At 39.6% G+C, this 21,206-nt stretch overlaps 1 protein-coding gene across 2 annotated transcripts in view; it reads left to right on the top strand.

Annotated features, from left to right (window-relative positions):
* The window catches only part of LOC122551730 (zinc finger E-box-binding homeobox 2-like), a 113,267-nt gene that overhangs the window by 34,287 nt on the left and 57,774 nt on the right, over positions 1–21,206 (top strand). The window contains exons 1-2 of one of the 2 annotated variants that reach the window (XM_043694101.1): positions 10,230–10,235; positions 16,464–16,466. The exons of the other annotated variant lie outside the window; for it this stretch is intronic. Of the exons in view, the coding sequence (XP_043550036.1) occupies positions 10,232–10,235; positions 16,464–16,466 (7 nt within the window). The 5' untranslated portion in view covers positions 10,230–10,231. Of the gene's footprint in view, positions 1–10,229; positions 10,236–16,463; positions 16,467–21,206 lie in introns of those variants that run through there. 2 annotated transcript variants of the gene reach the window in all.

Below are 21,206 nucleotides of genomic sequence, written 5' to 3'. Positions count from 1 at the left end.
GCAGGAGTCAAAGCTGAGGCTTTCACAGTATGCACAGGTCTATACAGTGCTATGCATCAAATCTAACCACTGATCTATTGGAGGTGGGGGTGCTTAATATAGATAATCTTTGAAGGGAGCTTAAAAATACCTCGCCATAAGGATCTCAGTGTAGGTTCAAATTTACAGTGGAAATTTGAAATAAAACTAGGTCCAGCTCTTTCTCCTTGTCACATTGTGCTGTTTTTTTCCTCTTAGCTGCCTGTTATATTGCCAGCAAGACATGTAGTTCAGGCATTCCTGGAATACTTTTAGTGTCTGTGGAGGGTCAGCAGTGGGCAGGTCTACAATTGTCATGTGGCTCCATCAGGGTAAGTAACTATTCAAATGGAGGGAGCATCACTGACAAGTTTGTCTCATTTGACATGCACACATAGGTGCTTGCAAGTATAATTCATTGGATGGTGTTCAAGATAAGGAAGCACAACTGTTCTGAAAGTGAATATTGTGGCTAACTGTAGGGCTCTATAGATATTTATATGTTGAATTTGATATTTTGGATGCCCCCATTTTAATTTCATCTTTGTGTTCTCTGAATTCTATGCAAATGACATCAGTTCCTGCTCACAACCATAGCAAAATGCTAGATTTGCAAAAACAAACCATAGGCCGGATCTGGTTTGAAAAAAACAGGTCTCACTTGTCCAACTTTACATTTTCAGCATGTTTAATTTTCAAGTTTGAGAATGGCACCTAACCCAAAATAAAACCAGATTTATAGATACTGCATTGTTGCTCCACAGTCTTATTTTGGCTGTGAGTTACCTTGGGATTTCTGATCTCTCAATTAAAGTAGGCATCATAGAACTGTACAAATCACTGATTAGGCCACAGCTAGAACATTGTGTAAAATTCTAGGCACCACATTCTCGAAAGATGTACAGACTCAGAAAGGGTACTGTAGAGATTTACCAAGATGACACCAGGAATTAGGAACTAGTGTTATGAGGATATGTTGGAAAAGCTAGAGTGGCTTATCATGAAGCAATGTAGTATAAGAAGTTATCTAATAGCAGATTCAAGATGAAAAGGTGTTTTTTGAGAATATAAAACTATTCCCTCTGATAAGTGAGTTAATAGCTGATGGTCATAGATTTAAAATTGTTAAAGAAAGATCTAGAAGAGAAATGAGGAGAAATGTTTTCACTAAGGCTTGTGGTTGAAGACATTTGTCAGCATTTTCCCTCTAATCCTTCCACAAATCACCTTAAGTCTGTGCCCCTGGTAAACGTATGGTCTGTTAGGGGAAGGAGATCTTCCCTGTCCATTCTATCCAAGCCCCTCATTACATAAACATGTTAATTAAATCATCCCTCTATTCTGAGGAATACTACTCGAGGCTATCAATTTTTCCCTCATGGCTGCAATTTTCAAATCCTGGCAACAATCTTGTGAATTTCCTCTCTAGTCTCTCAATGGCAACTATGTGCAATCCTGTCATGTGGTACACAAAATTCCAATTATGGTCTAACCAGTGTCTAATATGGTTTCAGCATTACAACCCTGCTCTTGTATTCAGTACCTTCTCTAAGATAATTGAAGGTGAGGAATGTACCGAGTTACAAAAAAATGCTGGAGGCCAAATGGGCTTCTCCTGTGCTGTACATTCCTATAGGCTACATTCTGTGGGACTGATAGATGTTTCCCACTCACAGAACTGGCAGGGAACCCACTTCAGCTATGTGAGGGCGGCCCCACAAAATCAAGTACTCCTCAGGCATGATGTGTCCACAAGTCAGGCCTCCTCCATGATTGAGGTCCCTGACAGCAGAAATCTCCAGGACTACCAGGTGATCAAAACCCAGCAGCTATTCATCACCATCGATCCCATTGAGAGTGGTGGCTGCTGGTGACCATGTGAACACTTCAGAGGCTCAGGAACAGAGATGAGAGAGGGTAGGATGGAGGTTGCAGGGTGGGACTGAGAGGCAGGTGATGTCCTAGTGGGATTATTACTGGATCCTTGCTAATCCAGAGACCCAGTTAATATTCTTGGGACCTATGATCAAATCTTGCCACAGAATTTGAATTCAATAAAAATCTGTAATTAAAAGTGTAATGATGACCATGAATCCATTGCTGATTGAGAGAGACAACATCAGGTTCACTCACGCCTTTCAGGGAGGAAAACTGCCATCTTTACCTAGTCTGGCCTACATGTGACTCCAGACCCACAGCAGTATGGTTGACTTTGAACTGCCCTCTGGAATGGGCAATGAATGTTGCCTTAACCAGTGATGCCCTCATTCTGAGAATTAATTTTAAAAAAGGGGAGAGGCTGTGGTGGCAGGGTGTTTGAAGCTAAGAGCATGGATATTGTTTTCAATTAGCCCACCTCCCCACATCTTCCTGACACCTGATAATGAAGACTATACCCCACCTCCATGAGGTTTGTTGGGTGATGTCTTGAGTGTAAATGAGAATTTTGTGGGCTCATGTCAAATCCATGAGCACCACTTTTCAGTGGTGTCAAATGTAATGGATGTCAATTGACTAATTAATTGGACATGTTTTATTTATTCTTTCACAGAATGTGTGTTCTGCTGGCAAGGGTGTTTGTTGCCCATATCTACTATCCTTCTAAGCTAGTTTTCTTGGCTATCAAACAGCTAAGAGTTAGCCTCATTGATGCAGTTCTGAAGTTATGTGTAGGCTACAATTCCTTTTCCAAAAGTCATTATAAACCAAATCGGTTTTTAGAACATTTGATGGTAGTTGTCATTGTCACCATTGCTAACTGTAGCTTTCTATGCTAAATTCATTGAACATAATCTTACCACGCTCTGAGTAATGTCCAACTTACCACGGTTTGTAACCTTATCAAACACGCCATACAAACTAGCCTCAGGAAAATTCAATATGGAAACTGAGGGTGTTCTTGATGAGTTCAACTCACTGTTTACTCCAAAAAATCTCCACGATGGACACTCAGTATGAACATCTCAGACATGCCACATGGACATTGCCTATATGTACCACACATTTATGGGCATTATTAATGGCATATGCCAGCCTCAATAGAATCTCTTGGCACATCTCAGAACCAATTCCATGATGCTTCTGCAATTATCATTGTAATGTTGCTGCAACAACCGTGTGTATTCTGGTATACACACCTAGCTCATTGACTGGACCAGGCTGTATCTCTGGAATCTTTGTACACTGTCATAGCGCTCACGTGGGTCAAACAGGATGCCATGACATTTTGTGCATTTCGCCCTCTGCCAGAGGTACCTTGTTCATATTACTGCTGTATTGCTGTAACATTTAGTGCAGTGACAAAATCAGGAGGCTTGGCACAGTTTTGAGCAGGCCTTAGTCCAGTTAAAAGATATAGCTTTCATTCGGGAGATCTAACATAGTAAGCCAAGAGCAGCCTCCAATACCTGTCTAAGCCCTGCTCAGGACAGTCAGAGACAGGATCATCCCCTCACAAGGGGTAATGTGACAAAGGATGGACAGCATACCACTCATCTTGACTCTTTCTGTCCTATTTTGAACTGTTTTTGCTCCTGGAATGAGAGATTGGCAGGTATTACAGAAAATGAAAGTGGATAGCACAATTATTACTGTTCCTGCACATGAAGTGGTGTCTCAAATGAGTGAGAGGCCACAGAGGGGGTGTGCAGGGTTAGTGATGCTTTAGTTTTGGATGGATGAGAGTCAGTAGGAAGATGTTGCATTCATTAATGAGATTGGAAGAACATGCATATTGGTGGGAGATGGGTTCAGCAGCAGAGATAGAGTGAGTGTAAAGCATTAGAGGGAAGATAATGGTACTTACAGTGGTGGAGTGAAGAAGGACATTGACCTTCTTCCTACACTGCTTGGCATTCCTCCAGCCAGCTGAGATTATGCTGACCCTTGTGGCAACCTTAGACCAGGCTGTTAGGATATCGTCTTGTGATGTCCATTGCTGGTCTTGGGGCAAGAGGAAGACTCACCTATGCAGGACTTGCCCACAAAGTGGGACACCTGTTCCCCTTGTCTACCATGTCTGGGTCAAAACCCAGGAACCATGCAGGACAGCTCCAGATGGCGTGCACAACAACCTTTTAAATATGATGCTGGCACCAGGGATATTCATCAATCCCAGGATCTCCAGTGAGAGGTAAGTTGTTCCTGGGATGGAATGTGGAAAGATGGGGTGGACACTGGACGTGAGGACTGAAATGCTCATTAATGTGTTGGGAAGGTATGGTGAGAAAACTCGCTCGGCCTCACAGGGAGAATCATTTCACCAAACCTGATATGACTCACAATTAGCCAAAAAAAATCCCCATAAGGTATTGCCTGTATGAATTCCACCACCTGCTTTGGTTCACTTTGAGCTCATGTCACCAGCACAATAGCCTGGACCTGTGAATTACTAGCCAAATGACATTTTTTACTACCATGTCACCTGTTCCCCAAACCAAGATCCTACATCAGCCCGTTTCAGATTTGGATTTATTTCGGGAAACTTTACCCATCACCAGGAGACTGACCTGGGGCTTCTCCCATGATTAAGTGGGCCTGGCTGCCTCCTTTTCTGCTTTGATGGTCTGCATTAAATCAAGACTTTTGCTCTTGTGATCTTTATAGCAATACAATGTCACTGTGCTTTGAAAGCATTATCCTGGTTTGCCACGTGGTCAGATTCTGTGTTCTGGTGTATGTAAATGTGCCTGCTGTATAGATTCCCCCAAAGTTTTGGCCAGGATGAGGGGCATCAGAGTCACACCACACATCCACTTCAAATTAATGGAAGACCATGAAGCAACTTTTCAAATACCTAATGTGCTTTAGTTGAGTTTGAGCTGTTCCAACCCAAAGAAACTTGGAGCCAGATGTGAAGTTTTGCAACTGCTGAGTCAGCATCAATAGTACATGAGAAAACTGGGCTGAGCTCCAAACTTGGGTTCAGATTTCTCATGGCACAGGGAAAGTTAGTGATTTCACAAAAAGTCATCAACAGAACGGATTTAAGCCTTCACTACTCAAACCAGTGACCCAGTTCTACTTGAACTTTGGTATTTCACTTTAAACAATGTTGCAGGGATATGCAGACCTTGAGGGTGTAAATCTGTTAGAAGCTCAGTAATATCACACTCACTTGGAGAGAGCCCATTTGACTGTGATGTGTAACCACTTTGTTTTGCACAGCTAATATATGTAAGAGAGATATATTTTGAGTGATAAAGTGTTGTTTATTACTTCATTTGTTATTATATTACAGTATTTGAGTTTTATTTAATTCTTCCCTTGTGGCTTGCATTTATCTAACATTCCTTTGATAATAAGCAACCTTTTTCTAATTTTTATCCAGCCTGAGGCTCATATGGCAAGCAGTCGCATGCCTATTTTCTTTGCCTTGCAAGTGTTCAAGCTGGATGAAGCCTTCCTTGATGATTGCAAGGGCTACTTCCTCAGTCCTGCAAAAGTCAAAGCAATTTGGAAAGTATTGAAACCTGATGGAAGGCCAGGAGAGGCACTGACACAACGTACCATTTTTACCCATTCTTCAAATCCTGTTGCCTCAAAGTGACACAGATATTTCTAGGGGAAGTAGATTTACACTCCAGTTTAGCTTTTTTTGGCAACTATATATTTTCTCCTATTTGGCCAAAAAAGGGGGAAAATGTAAAGAACTCTTCCACCTTTGCTGTTTAGGTTATTCAATGAAGCAGGAACAAGACTCTTTTCTGCCTCTTGAGGAGTTGTGGTTTGTGAAGGCTACAATTGCTTCATCGTGCCAAGCTGAAGGAATGTATAAATTATTTAGTTAAACCTGAGAAAATCTGACTACTCCTGGGGAATCTTTCTTGCATTGGCTGCTTAAATTTCAGAAGAGTGGGCAATTTTCTTTTGCTCTTGTAAAACGCTATGAATGTTCATAGTATCTCAAAGTAAGTCGGATCAGGTGAAAAAAAGTGTGATAAATGGTTTGTGGGATTAGTTATTTGGGCTCCCCGAAATAACTGAAAGATAAGAGGAGCAGCAATTTATGTTTAGAGGTACTTGTCCTGTATTTCTGAAAAATGGCTGTATTTTTATTTTCTCTGACAGATAATGTTTGCATATATCATCAAAAAAGAAGTTTTGGTGAGGGCAAACTTAATCAGCATGAACAATAACACAATCGTAATAGCTTCTATTGAGATAACTAGTTGATCATTACATTTCGTTGAGTTTTGCCAAAGCATTGAACATGTGACAGCAAAGGATTAGAAATAGTCCCTCAATTCCTTTTTTTTAAAGTTCTATTCCACCACACTGATATATATGTAGTTTTTCAACAATTCAAATAATTAAACTGACGTTTAGAAACGTAAGTAACAGCACTAAAACAAAGCAGGCCAGCCAAAAGAGAAAGTGAGAATTGTATATCATATTATCCTGTGGTATCCTATGACATACATTAATGTTCTTTTAGCTATAAGTAGCAGCATTCATCTCCTCCCCATGTTAGATGTGTATTGTTTTTGAAAGCTACAGACATTAGAAAACATTTCATATAAAGCTAATTACTCCAACCTAGATCTTGTTTTAAACATGTTATAATCATAGTGACATGACAAACAAGTCCCTTCTTACAATATTAGGTTAAATATCTTGTACTACTTACATCTGATGTGATTACTAGTGCAGTAGATGACGCTGACTTAATGAATTAATGACACAACAAAATTCACTAGCTAACCCAGTGTCAAACACTAGAATTATTGTACTTTCCCTGCCGATGCTGCAAACAGAATCATGTTGTCTTCGAGGCCGAGAATAAAGAAATTAAGTATGGAAAATGTGATATGGCTGCCTTCCCAGATTCACTGTTACGTGTATAAAACAGAACTGTTCTCAACTCGGAGTGCTACCTCCTCTTTTCACACTAAATGTTCTAGATGGCAAATGCATGACTTCAGCTGACAAATGCTTTTCAGTTAGTATGTAAATTATGTGCACATAGCAATGTGGATACAAAATGCAACAAATGCTCTTGGTGGTGAAAATTAAGGCTGAAGTTTGGCAATGGTATGTGGCTATAGGTCTCCATTGGAATGAGGTGCCTCGCCGTGGTTCAAAGTGCTACAGGTTCATAATATTCTGTTTTGATAGAGTCAACTGCTGTTGTTAGTGCTCGGAGAGCAGAGGTTAGTCACCACAGAATGTAATTTCTTCTGATCTGACAGGAGTGCAGATTGCAGCTGTGGGTTTTCCCTCAGATTTCAGGGAATTGCTTCACGGTGACAAATGATTAGCTGTTATCTCCAACTGAATTTGATTCCGACAAGAAGCTGAGTCAGGTAACTTCTTAGTGTTCAAGGGTTTCTGACAGGAAATGAAAACAGCTTGCTGGCCACATGAGGACAAAAAAATGATCTCTTTTTGAATTAGATTCCCCTTTTTGCTAATTGGATACAGGTTTTATCTCAACTCTTCTGTTTATCTGGAGGTGAGGCCATTTTATTGCTGGGGTCTAGGCTTTGGCCTGGACATTAATTTCTTCTACGGATAGGTGGGTGGTAAAAGCTAGTTGAGAGAAGAGGGAGTGGAAAATCAAACGATATGATATATCAGTCTTCAGGCTTTTGTGTTTGAAACCAATCTGCAAATTTTGCAACTGGAAGCCAGAAATAAATTTGCGTATCTACATTTGGCGCCTTGTTTTTCCTTTTAACTGTAAATTTAGGTGCTCTTGATGTGTGCTACTGAAATCTCAACATTCACTTTCAATGTGGCATTTGTTTTCTTTGAAGTTTTTTACTTTTTTTTATTGATTTGTATTTTGAATTTTGAGACACACCAAAGAGCGTCAACATAGCTTGCTTGAATCCCCTTTTCCTCAATAGATGAAGGACGTAATTGGTTTCCTTCCTGTTACTTGCTGTGTGATGTTGGGTTTTATTTTGTGATCAAGGGCAGGTTATAAAAGCCATGGATATGTTTGCATAAAAGGATTGTGGATATACCAAGACAAGCAACCTATCCATTGCCTGCACAAACTGGATTTTCTTTTCATATATATAAAATTCAACATGTATCATACTTCTTTAAAAACAATCCCTAGTTTGCAGTTTTGTTCTAAATGTCAAAATCATCAGACTAATTGAAAAAAAAGTAGGAAAATACTTTGCGAAAAATTGACTGCTGTCTGGTTTCTTGGATAGGTGAGGTGAATAATTTATTTCTGTTAGTTTCGGGCCTATGACTTATCTGAATGCTGAATGGATGACGACATTGGTGAAGAAACTATAGTGAACTTTGAGAGCTATCATTTCATGTATTTAAAACACAGTCTTGATTAGCTGTTTAGAAAGAACGCTTCTCATTTGTAAGTCGCCACTAGGTTTTTCTTGGTTTCCTGTGTTGAAAGAACCAGGCAGCTCTCCTGTACCCACGTAAATGTTTCGTTTTTCCTTTTTTCCTCTTTGAGGGGGAGAGGAAGAATAAAACATTCTAGCTGCCTGACGGTGTCAGATTAAATACTGAGATGGCGACAGGAAGAAGGCTGGAAGGAAAAACAAAAGACAGGGGGTGAGAGTTATCAGGTTTTAGGCGGAACGGGATGCTTGTCGGACTCCAATTTACAGAATCCAAACAGATTTTAGTTGACACAATCTGCAATCATTACTGCCAGAGCACAGCTAATTAAGAAATTAGCTTCAGCAATTGTTTGCTTGCTTCTTATGTGATGAGTAGGTGAATAATGCTTCTGCTGCTGCACCTAGTCTGAGATATATATGCAGATACCCGAATAAAGTGCTGCCTTTTTCTTAAGTTGGGGTGAGGGGGAGTGGTGAGGTTGCAGAATATAAAATGTAATATTGGTCTGGCAGTAGGGGTATGTTGGGGAAATCTGAAATATTCTCAAGGCAGAATCAGTTCTATCCAAATGTGCAGTCTGCCTTTGGCTATCAAAACAATGCCAGTCAGAGAAATAATTAATCCTTGCATTACCTATAGGGAAAATTGAAACTTCTGTTAGCTATGTTTATGTGAAGGTGCAGGCTTCATCAGTGAACCATCAGTGCATTCTGTGTGTGCTTCAGATTTGATTCTTTATGCTCAAATACATCTTAGTATATTTCTCCAAACTTGCTGTAGTTGATCCCTTTAGTGCCACATTCCATAAAATTGTATGCTAGACTATTTAATGCTTTGCAATTGATCTTTGTTAGAATGCCATGAATGAACAGTTGAACCCATCTGCATTCAGTGCGTACCTGAAGACCTGTACTCCATTGATTAGGCATTCTGCTCAGAAGTCAGAAGTTTATTTTAGGTTCCAACATTCTAATGTTAATACTCTTACCAGAGTGTTTGGGGGTTGGGGGTGTGGGGGAGAGCATTGATGGGGAGGAGAAGTGGCTGATGACTCCTGATGACTGTTGGAATTAAGCATGAAACTTTGTGAGCTGCAGTTATATTGACATTCGTCCATTCATTTTGGAGATCACGTTTTAATGCTTTAGCATTATATTCTTCGATTCAATCGGTCATGTAATCTGTTTTGAGCGTCCATCATGTCCAGCACAAAGATCTTATTGAAGTTAAGCTGAAAATGTCTGCCTAAAGGATGTGTACCTCATGGTTGAGGTCACATGACTATGGCAGAGGAGAACACACGTTTGTACAAGATTGCATTTCATTCCAAATATAATCTGTACGAAACAGAACTGCTTAATATACATTTTTGGTTAGTTTCCTGGGCCAAATGTAGTATTAATTTATCCTTGTTTCCAAATGTTATTGAAACCACTCACTGCAGAATTAGGAGTACAGGCATCAGAAGTTCCTTGCAACTGCAGTGAATGCAAAAAACTACTCTGAAAGAGTTTCACTTCTTTGTCGTTGAAAGTAACTTGCCTGAGAGACCTTTAGCAGAGAAAACAAATTCAGGATTGGTTCCTACTTAGTGCAAATTTAACATGAGCCTTGCCTTAACGTTTACAGTGACAACTATTCTACTTTAAGCAGACCTCCTTTTAGAAGATGGGCAGCATGGTGGCACAGTGGCTGCTGTCTCACAGCGCCAGAGACCCGGGTTCAATTCCCGCCTCAGGCGACTGACTGTGTGGAGTTTGCACATTCTCTCTGTGTCTGCGTGGGTTTCCTCCCACAGTCCAAAAATGTGCTGGTTAGGTGAATTGGCCATTCTAAATTGCCCGTAGTGTTAGGTGTAGGGGAATGGGTCCGGGTGGGTTGTGCTTCGATGGGTCAGTGTGGACTTGTTGGGCTGAAGGGCCTGTTTCCACACTGTAAGTAATCTAATCTAATCTTAGAAAGCTTGAGCAACTGAAACCCATGAGTCAACATATTATAAAGTTTTAGGCAGAATGGTAACAGGCATTGCTTATGTCAACTGTGCTACTTCAACAAAAATGGGTTATTTCAAGTGAGAAATGCAAGGGCGTGAGAGTTGATAAGCTTATCTGAACCAACTCTCTTGTGTGCACATATGAGAAAAGGAACCAATTGAATTAAACCCAGCTTTTTTGGAACCACCTCAGACAGGTTCAATAACAAGTTAGTTAAAAACGAAGCAACCTTCTTGTGCATGTGTTCACAGAAGATTTTGCTTAGCCTGCTTTATCAGAAGCTGAATTGCTCCTGGTTACCATCTGTACTGGTCTTGATCTAATACTGATTCAAACCAATATTGAACGGAGTCTTTTTTTGAGCAAGTGCATTTAAAGTGACAGAGCTTTCTTTATTTTCTTGCCGAATCTAAACAAACTGATTTGCCAGAGATCTTTCTGAATTCCTTGTACCAAAAAAGGATGATTTCAATGGACTGTTCTATCCCAAGTGAGGGCAAAAGATTAATAAAAGTGGCACTGCCTTTTATTGGATTTGTTTTGATGGTTTAATGGTTTAATTATTTTTTCTTGAGGTAGAGATGAGTTGCATGTGTTTTACTCTCATTTCCATTTGAATAAACACTAAGATGTGTTTGAACAGGGGCATGGGCTTCACCTGTAGAGCGTTTTCTGTGATCTTTCAGTTTCTAAGAGAGAAAACTGCCTTGACCACCTTACAATGCTCTTTCCCATCTGAAGGTAAATAGCAGTAACCATTATTAACACAGCTCAAAGCACAGATGCTGTTCAGAATGATTTTCTGTATACAGAGGAACCTCGATTATCTGAAGGACGTGGGTGGGGAGGATTTTGTTCGGTTAATCGAATTCCGGATAATCGAATGCTGGATAACATAGTTTAGCTAAGCATCGGGAGCTTGCGATCTTGCTGAATAATTTGATATTCGGATAATCAAATGCGAGATAATCGAGGTTCCTCTGTAGTCTTTACATTCAATCAGAAATATTTCCAGGGAAGAGAACAATTTGTTTTGGAATGCTTCCAAGGATCTGATTTTGAGAGTTTTGCTATCGCAATGCAGTATTAACACTTTGCATCCTTGCTGCTTTCGTTTTCCTTGACTTGAAAACTGATTGAAATCTCAGCGGGGATCGCTGGAGGAGTTAGATTTCTCCTAGCCCCCATCATGTTTCAGTATCTTGTGGAGAGTAGCCTTCACAGCACCGCATGTAGATCGCCTTTATAATTTCCTAAGTGTACAGTGATGATTGAAAATAATTTAAAGATTGAATGACTAAGTTTGAGTTTCTAAAGTACAACAGCGTACAATTGGAGACACATGGCATATACGTTGAATCTATTCCAGTTTTGAAAGATGCCGCAAATCCCGTAGTAGTCAAAGAGTTTAAGTCAGTTAGGTGAGACTCGCAGGGGCAAGTGTGCATAAGGGGGTGGGGGAGGTGTTGGTTCAAAGATAATATGCAGTCAGTCATGGGAGAGAAAAAGATCACACCAGCACAACACAAGGAGAGCACAATGAAGATCAGCCTTCCATTTAATATACAAGATGGCTTCTATCAGTTTAACCGGGGAGGTAAATGTTCATTAATAAGGGAAAAAAGAAGAATCTGTTTAGGAGTGTTAAGAAGAACAAGCAAGTCAAAGCAGTTGTTCTCTGCGTAATCTACACATCAATTATCCTGCTGGGCTAATTACCACTTTCCATACCCCAGGTACCTAAGAATTCACACATATTCAGTCTTTCATGCTCCTGATCAAAAAGTAGTCGATTGAGGAGACATGGGGAAGCTGGGCCTTCTTGTCAGCCACTCATTTACTCATTGCAGAGAGGTGGGATGAGAAGGAAAGCCATTTCCTGCATCTCGTTGATACCTGGTGGGAATGCTATTCAGGTGACAAAGATGCTGGCACAGGAGGGGAAAGATGTGTTTTACTCTCATTTCCATTTGAATAAACACTAAGATGAGTCTGAACAGGGGCATGGGCTTCACCTGTAGAGCGTTTTCTGTGATCTTTCAGTTTCTAAGAGAGAAAACTGCCTTGACCACCTTGCAATGCTCTTTCCCATCTGAAGGTAAATAGCAGTAACCATTATTAACACAGCTCAAAGCACAGATGCTGTTCAGAATGATTTTCCATATACAGAGGAACCTCGATTATCTGAAGGACGTGGGTGGGGAGGATTTCGTTCGGTTAATCGAATTCCAGGTAATCGAATGCTGGATAACATAGTTTAGCTAAGCATCAGGAGCTTGCGATCTTGCTGAATAATTTGATATTCGGATAATCGAATGCGAGATAATCGAGGTTCCTCTGTCGTCTTTACATTCAATCAGAAATATTTCCAGGGAAGAGAACAATTTGTTTTGGAATGCTTCCAAGGATCTGATTTTGAGAGTTTTGCTATAGCAATGCAGCATCTTATCGACTGCAGTCACATAAACAAATAATATATATATAAAAGATGTAATTTTGTTACTTGGAGTGAAGAAGTAACTTGAAATTTGTTAGCTGTTAATTCATAGTTTTTAAGTTTATTTGCAAATGATTAGAAGTGGATTGTTCTTGTTGTTTTCTCCTCCCACTCTAAAATGCAAACAATTGAAAGTTTACTTTTAAAAGTATTGGGTTGCAAGTTCTGACCTGGCATCCGTTTTCTTTTAATCTGGTAAGTATATATCACATCTCCCCAGTGTATCATTTGTACAAATGTGCAAGTATTGAAAATAATAGCCAAGTACCCAAAGCAGCCCTGGAATGTAGGAATTGTATGAGTTGCAACAATGAAAATAAGTTGCAGGATAGTCCCTTTAATTAGATGAACAAGCTATTACATACAAGCAAGTTTGTATATCCTGTCAGAAGTGGAGGACTTTGTGACTGGAAGTTGCTTTGTATGGACATATAAGTGGATATTAATTTGAATACATCACTCCCCTGGCTGAGTACCACAAAGTGGTTTGAGATTGACTTTCTAACCCAGAGATTGCTGGGCTGGTACCCTGTAAAATATCCGATTCTTGAAGTCAAAGGAAGGCCCTCAAGTGAATGGGTGCACTAACCCTTGGCAGGAGAGGGAACAGTATGTTTTTACAAATGTTGGTGTTTTATGATAATTAAAATAGAAGTGCAATTTTAACTCATTGCATTTATGTCATTTGAAGCAATCCCGTAGGATCATGTAGAAATGCAGTTGTACAGTTATTGCCGTAGTGTAAGCCATCCAATCTGCTTCGCTGGTTGCCAGTCATTAGCAAGTGGCAATTTGAAAACTAGGTTGACCTTTTGTTGTGACTTCTACAAAAAGTGATTATCTTGAGATATCTATTATGTAGTAATTCTTAACGAATTTTGGACAACATGAACATTGTGGTCCCCATAGGCTTTCGATATCAGTAAAGTGGATGTATGAACACAATATGGTCAAATCAAGAAACTTCATTAAGTAGTTACCAAAAGGAATACAAAACAACATTGAATAATTCAGATTGTTTTCCAGCTCCAAGTCTCTGATATTCTAACATATCCAGGAAGGTAAATGGAATCTGTGGGAACAAAATGCTGGGAGCGTTCAGAATTTTAATTAGGTATTGTATTACAGATTTTTTTGTAGCAATCTAAAGACCAGCAAAAGCAAAACTTCCAGTCCTTCAATTCTCATTTAGTTTGCATGGAAAAAGAAGCAACTGCTATTAAATTACTGTTTGAAACATTCTTTACTTATAACTCAAGCTGTGTAGAACTGTGTTGTGTTGAAACAGTGTTCAACATATGCTTGATGTGTTAGCATATAAATTAGTCTTTACTAAATATATATTTAGCAAGTGAATCTGAGGCATGAGGTTAAAGTTATCCAAGGTAGTGCATTTATGGGATGCTATAAATGAATAATTGAAACATTTCAGTTATCTTATTTTTGCTGTGCTCACCATAGAGGACACCAAGTGAAAAAGGTCTGTTCATGCTATTCTAATGGAATTTTTACTGCTTTGTCGCAAGTGAGTTTCTTGCTATATTAAGCACACTTCTTGGCTCTCCTTTTCTCTCTCTCTCCCACTGATCAGTGTACTGTCATAAGAGGGCCGGTTTAGGAATAACATAGACTTCCTTTCCTCAATCTTTATCTCTGTTTGATAATCCAATCATCCTCTTGCAAGGTAGAACACACCCTGAACACATCACTACATTTATTTGTTCTCTCATGCTAAATCAGTGAGTTGGAAGCATCAGTAATGTTCATACCTTAGAAGATGAAGGGGAAGGGAGTTTCTAGTGCCAAATGTTGACTGTTTTACACTTGTGAGAAAAGTGAGGTCTCTTGTGCAAGAGAAAGGAAGCTGATAGCAGTACAGTGTGACTATCTGCCTGGCTGTTGCCACACCCTGTATTTAGCTGATGAGCACCAGCTTACTGTCTGCATCAGCAAATTCCAGTACCTGAGAGATAGGGTTTAGCAGGCTGCTGGTGGCATTGGGCCATACAGGCCTCCCGGAACAGCTGAAATGAAAAAGAAAGGGATTTGAAACCAAGCAGTGGAAGAGACCAGGCTTCAGAGAAAACGCACAGGAAGTTTTTCGACTTTTTGAACAATTAAATCCTTTCTGTCAGATTTCCACAGGTCTACGTTAAGTAAATGTTCACTCTTTTATTTTGGTCAAATGTTAAAGAGTGCTGTGTAATCATTTGGGAAAGGGAGAAAAGATGTTCATTGTGACTATTTGTGAGAAAGACTACAAAGTTGTGAAAAGATAGGTAGAATTTAGATGTAAGCTATTAAGTCAGAAACAGACTTGAAAGCAAGCTTTCCCTCTGTTTTACCCAAATTTGCAGGCAAAGAAACATATTTTTACTTTAAAGAGAACAGACCAATAACATTAAAAAGTCAACTTTGCAGTGGCTTCTCCCTAAATAGCACAGCATTTAATTTCAGTGAATCTACTCATTGGTATTAGATATTTTGCTTGAATTAAGTTCAACCGACTAACTGGACACGTGACATCATATATGGATTACTGAAATGAAATCAAGGAGCAGAGGAGAGGTATTGTAACAATTCCCACAGCAGAAAATGGACTTCAGATCTTTAGTGTTTTGGTTTCAGGTTGAGTAGATTAATAGATCTCAAAAAAATACATGTTTTATTTTTCAATGTTATGATGGCTGCCATTTTGCCTTTTTTGCAAAAAATGTTCTAAACATTTGCTTGACTGCCTTTGTTATTTAATATTTCCAGGATAAAAAAGCCCATTTGATTGGCACCCCATTTAACACCTTCAACACGCACTCTCTCCACCACTGATGCACAGTGACAATACTATACACTATCGACAAGATGCACTGCAGTAAGTCACCAATGTTCCTTTGACAATACCATAACCTCCATCACCTTGAAGGACAAGGACAGCAGATGCATGGGAATATGACTACTTGTATGTTTCCCTCTAAGCCATGCGTCATCCTGACTTGGGAGTATATCACTCTCCTTTATTGTTGCTGGGTCAAAATCCTGGACCACCTCTTCTCACAGCATTATGAGCAGCAGTGATTTAAATATATATTTCAATACCACCTTCTCAAGGGCAAATAATGATAGGCTATAAATGCTGGCTTATCTAGTAATGCCCACATCTGGTGAATGACTAAAAAAAAATAAAGAATTCCTGTTGAGGGAATAAATAGTTGACATTGTGTCTAGTTTGAGGTATATTGCATAAGGTAAGCTGGCTGATCCCACACTCCTCAATAGTGAGTTGTACCTGATGAGAAAGTCCATGGAAATGCAGAAAAGAACATAAAGATTTACTGACAATGCCTTCTTGTGACTGACATCATAAAATTACGGGAGATAGCACCTTATGATTAAAATGGTATTTTTAAGCCAATGATTTCTTATATTTTTATATTTGTAGTAAATGGAAACCCATAGGCAAGATAATCTGGGGCTAGGTAGTCTCCCTATGTATTTCATCCATCACATTTTAATGTTTGCTTTTGATCATGGGCTTGGAAGAAATCTAAATTGCAAACTGCCTTGGAATTCTAATTCTATGTAGCAGAAAGAAGAGTCACAAATTGGCAAAGAGCATGACAGACATAGCCAAGAAGGTTGCTCCCATTTTAACAAACAAGAGCAGCCTCTTGTTAGCAGATAGAGTCGTCTCATATCAGTGGGAACAAGTTCTACACTAACAGGGTGACCTCACTGGAAATGAGAAAAACCCTTTTTTGCACCAAGAGTGACCCTCAGACCAGCAAAGAGCATTGCCAATATGAGCAGAAAATTAGCAGAATTAATGGTAATACCTTTAAAAGAAATTGTTCATAAAATGTAGGCATCAATGATAAGGTTCGCATTTTTAACCATCCCAGATTTCCTTTGTGATAGTGAGCCATCTTTTTGAACTTCTGCAGTTAATGTAATATAGGAACTTCCACATGATGCTGTTAGAAATGGTGTTCCAGGATTTTCATCCAATGATAGTGAAAAAGCAGAAAATATCTCCAAATCTGGATGATGTGTGCCTTTGGGGGGGATCTTGCAAATGTGGAGGGTGTTCCCAAGTTTCTGTAACCCTTGTCGCTTCAGTGGCAGAGATAGTGGGGTTGGAAGGTGCAGTCAAAGCAATCTTGGTTAGATGCTAACTGTGGAAGGGGAAAGGAGTTGAGCATGCTTTGAGGGTAGTGCAGACAACTTGTTTCCATGGAAAATAAGGCTGTTGGTAGTCTACATGACTACTGGAAACTTGCCTCAAAGGCATAATATGTTGTGGGCAGGTTCAATTGGCTAATGATTTATTCTTCACTTCGGAGTAAGCTCCATCATGCTTGCCAACACTAAAGCTTGGCATATCCAAGCCAGCAGGAAGAGACCTGCAGAAGATTTTAGCTTTCACTGACTTGGCAAAGAGGTGGGAACTGAGAGCTTCGGGGCAAAAGGGGTGGGCCTGGATCTGTCAGAAATATTAGGTTAGTTTCATCACAGGAAAGGCTGGTGTTGCTCTGATACACACAGGGCACCCTATGAATAAGTTGCCTCCCTTTCTTCTTGCCTTTCTTCATGTATGCTGCCCACTCTATTGGGTTACTCAAGTCAGCTCTATATTGATGTGGCCAGGGTATTATTATGACAGTTGAGCTTTAACAAGCTGAATTAATCCTTTATTTATATATATATGGTGGGTGTGCTGCTAGTTCCGGCACCCATCCAACCTCCTTGGACATAGGCAGGGAGGTGGAAAGCTGGATAACCAACCTATGAAAATATTCATGACAGGGACATATGATATCCAGCTCTGTGTTTTGGTGTGGAGGGATTGAACATATAAATTGGTGCTTTGGGTGGTAATATATTATTTCAAGTAAAGCTGTAACTAAAAGGTACTGGCCACTTCAGCAGATCCTGGCCCATTCTAATGGTTCACTTTCCAAGGATGGCTAAGTATTTATTTGCTACAGAGTTTACAAGAAAGCCTTCTCAGACATTATATTCCCAAATGTAAACATATTTCTTCAAAGTCTTACTCTACTCATATAACCACACATCTAAGGGTAAAGTTTTCTGGTGCTTAGAAAGGTATTGTGGATTCTTTTTAACAGTGGATCCCAATGGAAAGTCTGAAAAAAAGGTACACATTCAATTCACCACCGAGATGTAAAAATAGTATTATAAATCAGCTTTTACAGAAACCTCCCAATTTCCATTTCCTTCATTTTCAACAGAAGTGAAAATGGGCCAATTTCTATAATAGACACTTTATTTGGTATGTCAATGTTACATTCAGGAGGCAATTACAAATCTATGCTATTCTGTACACATCTATTACCATTTTATTCTACTTGGCCTATTTTGATTTTGAAATTCAAAGCCTTGTTTCAAATCTCTCCATGGCATCACCCCTCCTGATCTCTGTGTTCTCCTCCAGTTCCACAGTCTCTGAGCCCTCCTCTAGTTCTCACCTCAGTTTTGAGTATGGAAACATTGTTGGCATAACTTCAACTACCTAGGCTCTACACCCTTACCTGTTTATCCTTTCCTTACCTGTTTATATCTTTACCCTCACATTAAGGCACCAATTAAAAGCTCCAATACACAACTTTTAAAACCTCACTTGACATGTTAGCACCATGTTCCATACTCTCTGACCAAACTTTTAAGTATCTGATTTAATATTTCCTTATGTGTCTCAGTGTCAATTTTTTGTTTATAATACTCCTGTGAAGCACAGTGGACCATTCTTTTATTGTTAAAGTTCCATATCATTGTATGTTATAGTTGTTAAAGTGTCACATAGATCAACCGCTTTTAATATCTTGCTCAAGTGGTCATTCTGAATGCTTGCACCCAGTAAGATATTTAACTTTTCAAGAAAGGTGGTAAGGTAAAGCCAGGGAACCATAGAATAGTGAGCCTGACATCGGTGGTGGGCAAGTTGTTGGAGGGAATCCTGAGGACAGAGTTTACATGGATTCGGAAGCATAAGAACTGATTAGGGATAGTCAGCATGACTTTGTGCATGGGAAATCATGTCTCAAAAACTTGATTGAGTTTTTTGAAGAAGTAATAAAGAGGATTGATGAGGGCAGGGCAGTAGACATGATTTATATGGACTTCAGTAAGGAGTTTAACAAGGTCCCTCATGGGAGACTGGTTAGCAAGGTTAGATCTCATGGAATACAGGAAGAACTAGCCATTTGGATGCAGAACTGGCTCAAAGATAGAAGACAGAGGGTAGTGGTGGAGGGTTGCTTTTCAGACTGGAGGCCTGTGACCAGTGGTGTGCAACAAAGGATTGGTGCTGGGTCCACTGCTTTTCGTCATTTATATAAATGATTTGCATGTGAACATAGGAGTTATAGTTAGTAAGTTTGCGGATGACACCAAAATTGGAGGTGTAGTGGACAGCAAAGAAGGCTACCTCAGAGCACAAGTGGATCTTGATCAGATGGGCCAATGTGCTAAGTGGTAGGTGGAGTTTAATTTAGATAAATACAAGATGCTGCATTTTGGGAAAGCAAATCTTAGCAGAACTTATGCACTTCATGGTAAGGTCCTAGGGAGTGTTGCTGAACAAAGAAACCTTGAAGTGCAGGTTCATAGCTCCTTGAAAGTAGAGTCGCAGTTAGACAGGATAGTGAAGAAGGCGTTTGGTATGCTTTCCTTTATTGGTCAGAGTATTGAGAACAGGAGTTGGGAGGTCATGTTGTGGCTGTACAGGACATTGATTAGGCCACTTTTGGAGTATTGTTTGCAATTCTGGTCTCTTTCCTAACGGAATGATGTTGTGAAACTTGAAAGGGTTCAGAAAAGATTTAGAAGGATGTTGCCAGGTTTGGAGAATTTGAACAATTGGGAGAGGCTGAATAGGCTGGGACTGTTTTCCCTGGAGCGTTGTTGACTGAGGAGTGACCTTATAGAGGTTTATAAAATCATGAGGGGCATGGATAGGTTAAATAGACAAGATCTTTTCCCTGGGGTGGGGGAGTCCACAACTAGAGGGCACAGGTTTAAGGTGAGAGAGGAAAGATGTAAAAGGGCCCTAAGGGGCAATGTTTTACACAGAGTTCAATGCCTGCAAACTGGATCTTCAAGGATGCAGCTTTTAAAGCATCGAATGGCATGATTGTACAGTGTTTGATGTATTATGTTACAGAGTGAAAAGACCTGGTAGAGTTGTATGCTTTTCCTGCTAGAGACACATTCAGAAGTGGGACCCATTTGATTAGATGGGAGAAAGGTAGGTGGAAATTCCATCAGGCAGAACGTATGGAGAGTGGCCTACTACCCTAAAGGCTAATTGAGGCCTTAAGGTGGCTCCTGATTAGCTCTTGGGAGGGGGTTTTGCCCCCTGTTCAGGCCTTAATTCAATAGGATGTTCAGTGTTGCCCTGGTAACTGGCAGATACTTGCAAACTTTTGTCAGGCTTCCAGAAAATACTCGGTGTGTGCACAAAATTAACGTGTATTTTAAATGGATGAAATTAATAAGTGTGTAAATTACGCTATAAAAAGCCTTTATGACATTGCACATTTGGTAAGCAATGGAAACATTTCAAGATTGGTTCGATATGTTATGATTTTAGACGTTTTAGAAGAATACATTAAAGGACCACTGGTCACCACGCAAAAGATGGAAAACATTCTCTCACTATTTTGTAAATGTGTGTAGGGGACCATCAGATAAATTACATTAATGGAAATATACACCATCCAGTCAATCATGGTGTTACAATATTTGGTTCTTCAAGGGTTTTTTTTGCAATAATTGGTGTTGTTCATTATAACTAGATGGCCAATAAAGTGCTGTTGGTATTTACAGAATAAATACATTTGCGTGGCATAATAAATGCTTACAAGTGATTTAATTTGCTTTGCAAATAAATTCACAGTGAGAATCTTCAGCAGCAAATTTGAAAAACTATGAACTAATTTGCTAATAGTAAATGTCGCTTTTGAGCTGTGAATATACCCTGCCCACGTGGTCACCTCTTAAATACTTTTTTTTCGATACCTGTTCAAAATCTGCCAGCTTTTGCACTGTTTGCACCAGTGTATCAAGAGGAGGAGTTCAACAAAAATACTGATTAAATTATGCATGGGAGCAGATAAGATACTTAATTTAGTCACTGCCTTTTTAAAAGCCCTAGGAAGCTAAAAAGAGACCTTTATTTTCTAAAAAGAAATTGGCCCCTTTGTGACAGCAAAGTACCAGCTTGCACACAGGCGAAACTGTAACAATTTTATATTCTCAACGTTTTGTGTGTATTTGGTTAGTTACAGTAATTATGCCCAATAACTGACAGCCGAAATCACGTAGGGGAAGGCAGACTGCTTTCACGCTTGGGCCCT

Source organism: Chiloscyllium plagiosum, chromosome 7 (assembly GCF_004010195.1).
Source record: "Chiloscyllium plagiosum isolate BGI_BamShark_2017 chromosome 7, ASM401019v2, whole genome shotgun sequence".
Taxonomy (NCBI): Eukaryota; Metazoa; Chordata; class Chondrichthyes; order Orectolobiformes; family Hemiscylliidae; genus Chiloscyllium; species Chiloscyllium plagiosum.
The sequence above is the reverse complement of the archived record's forward strand: the minus strand, read 5'-3'. Positions and strand labels throughout refer to the sequence as shown.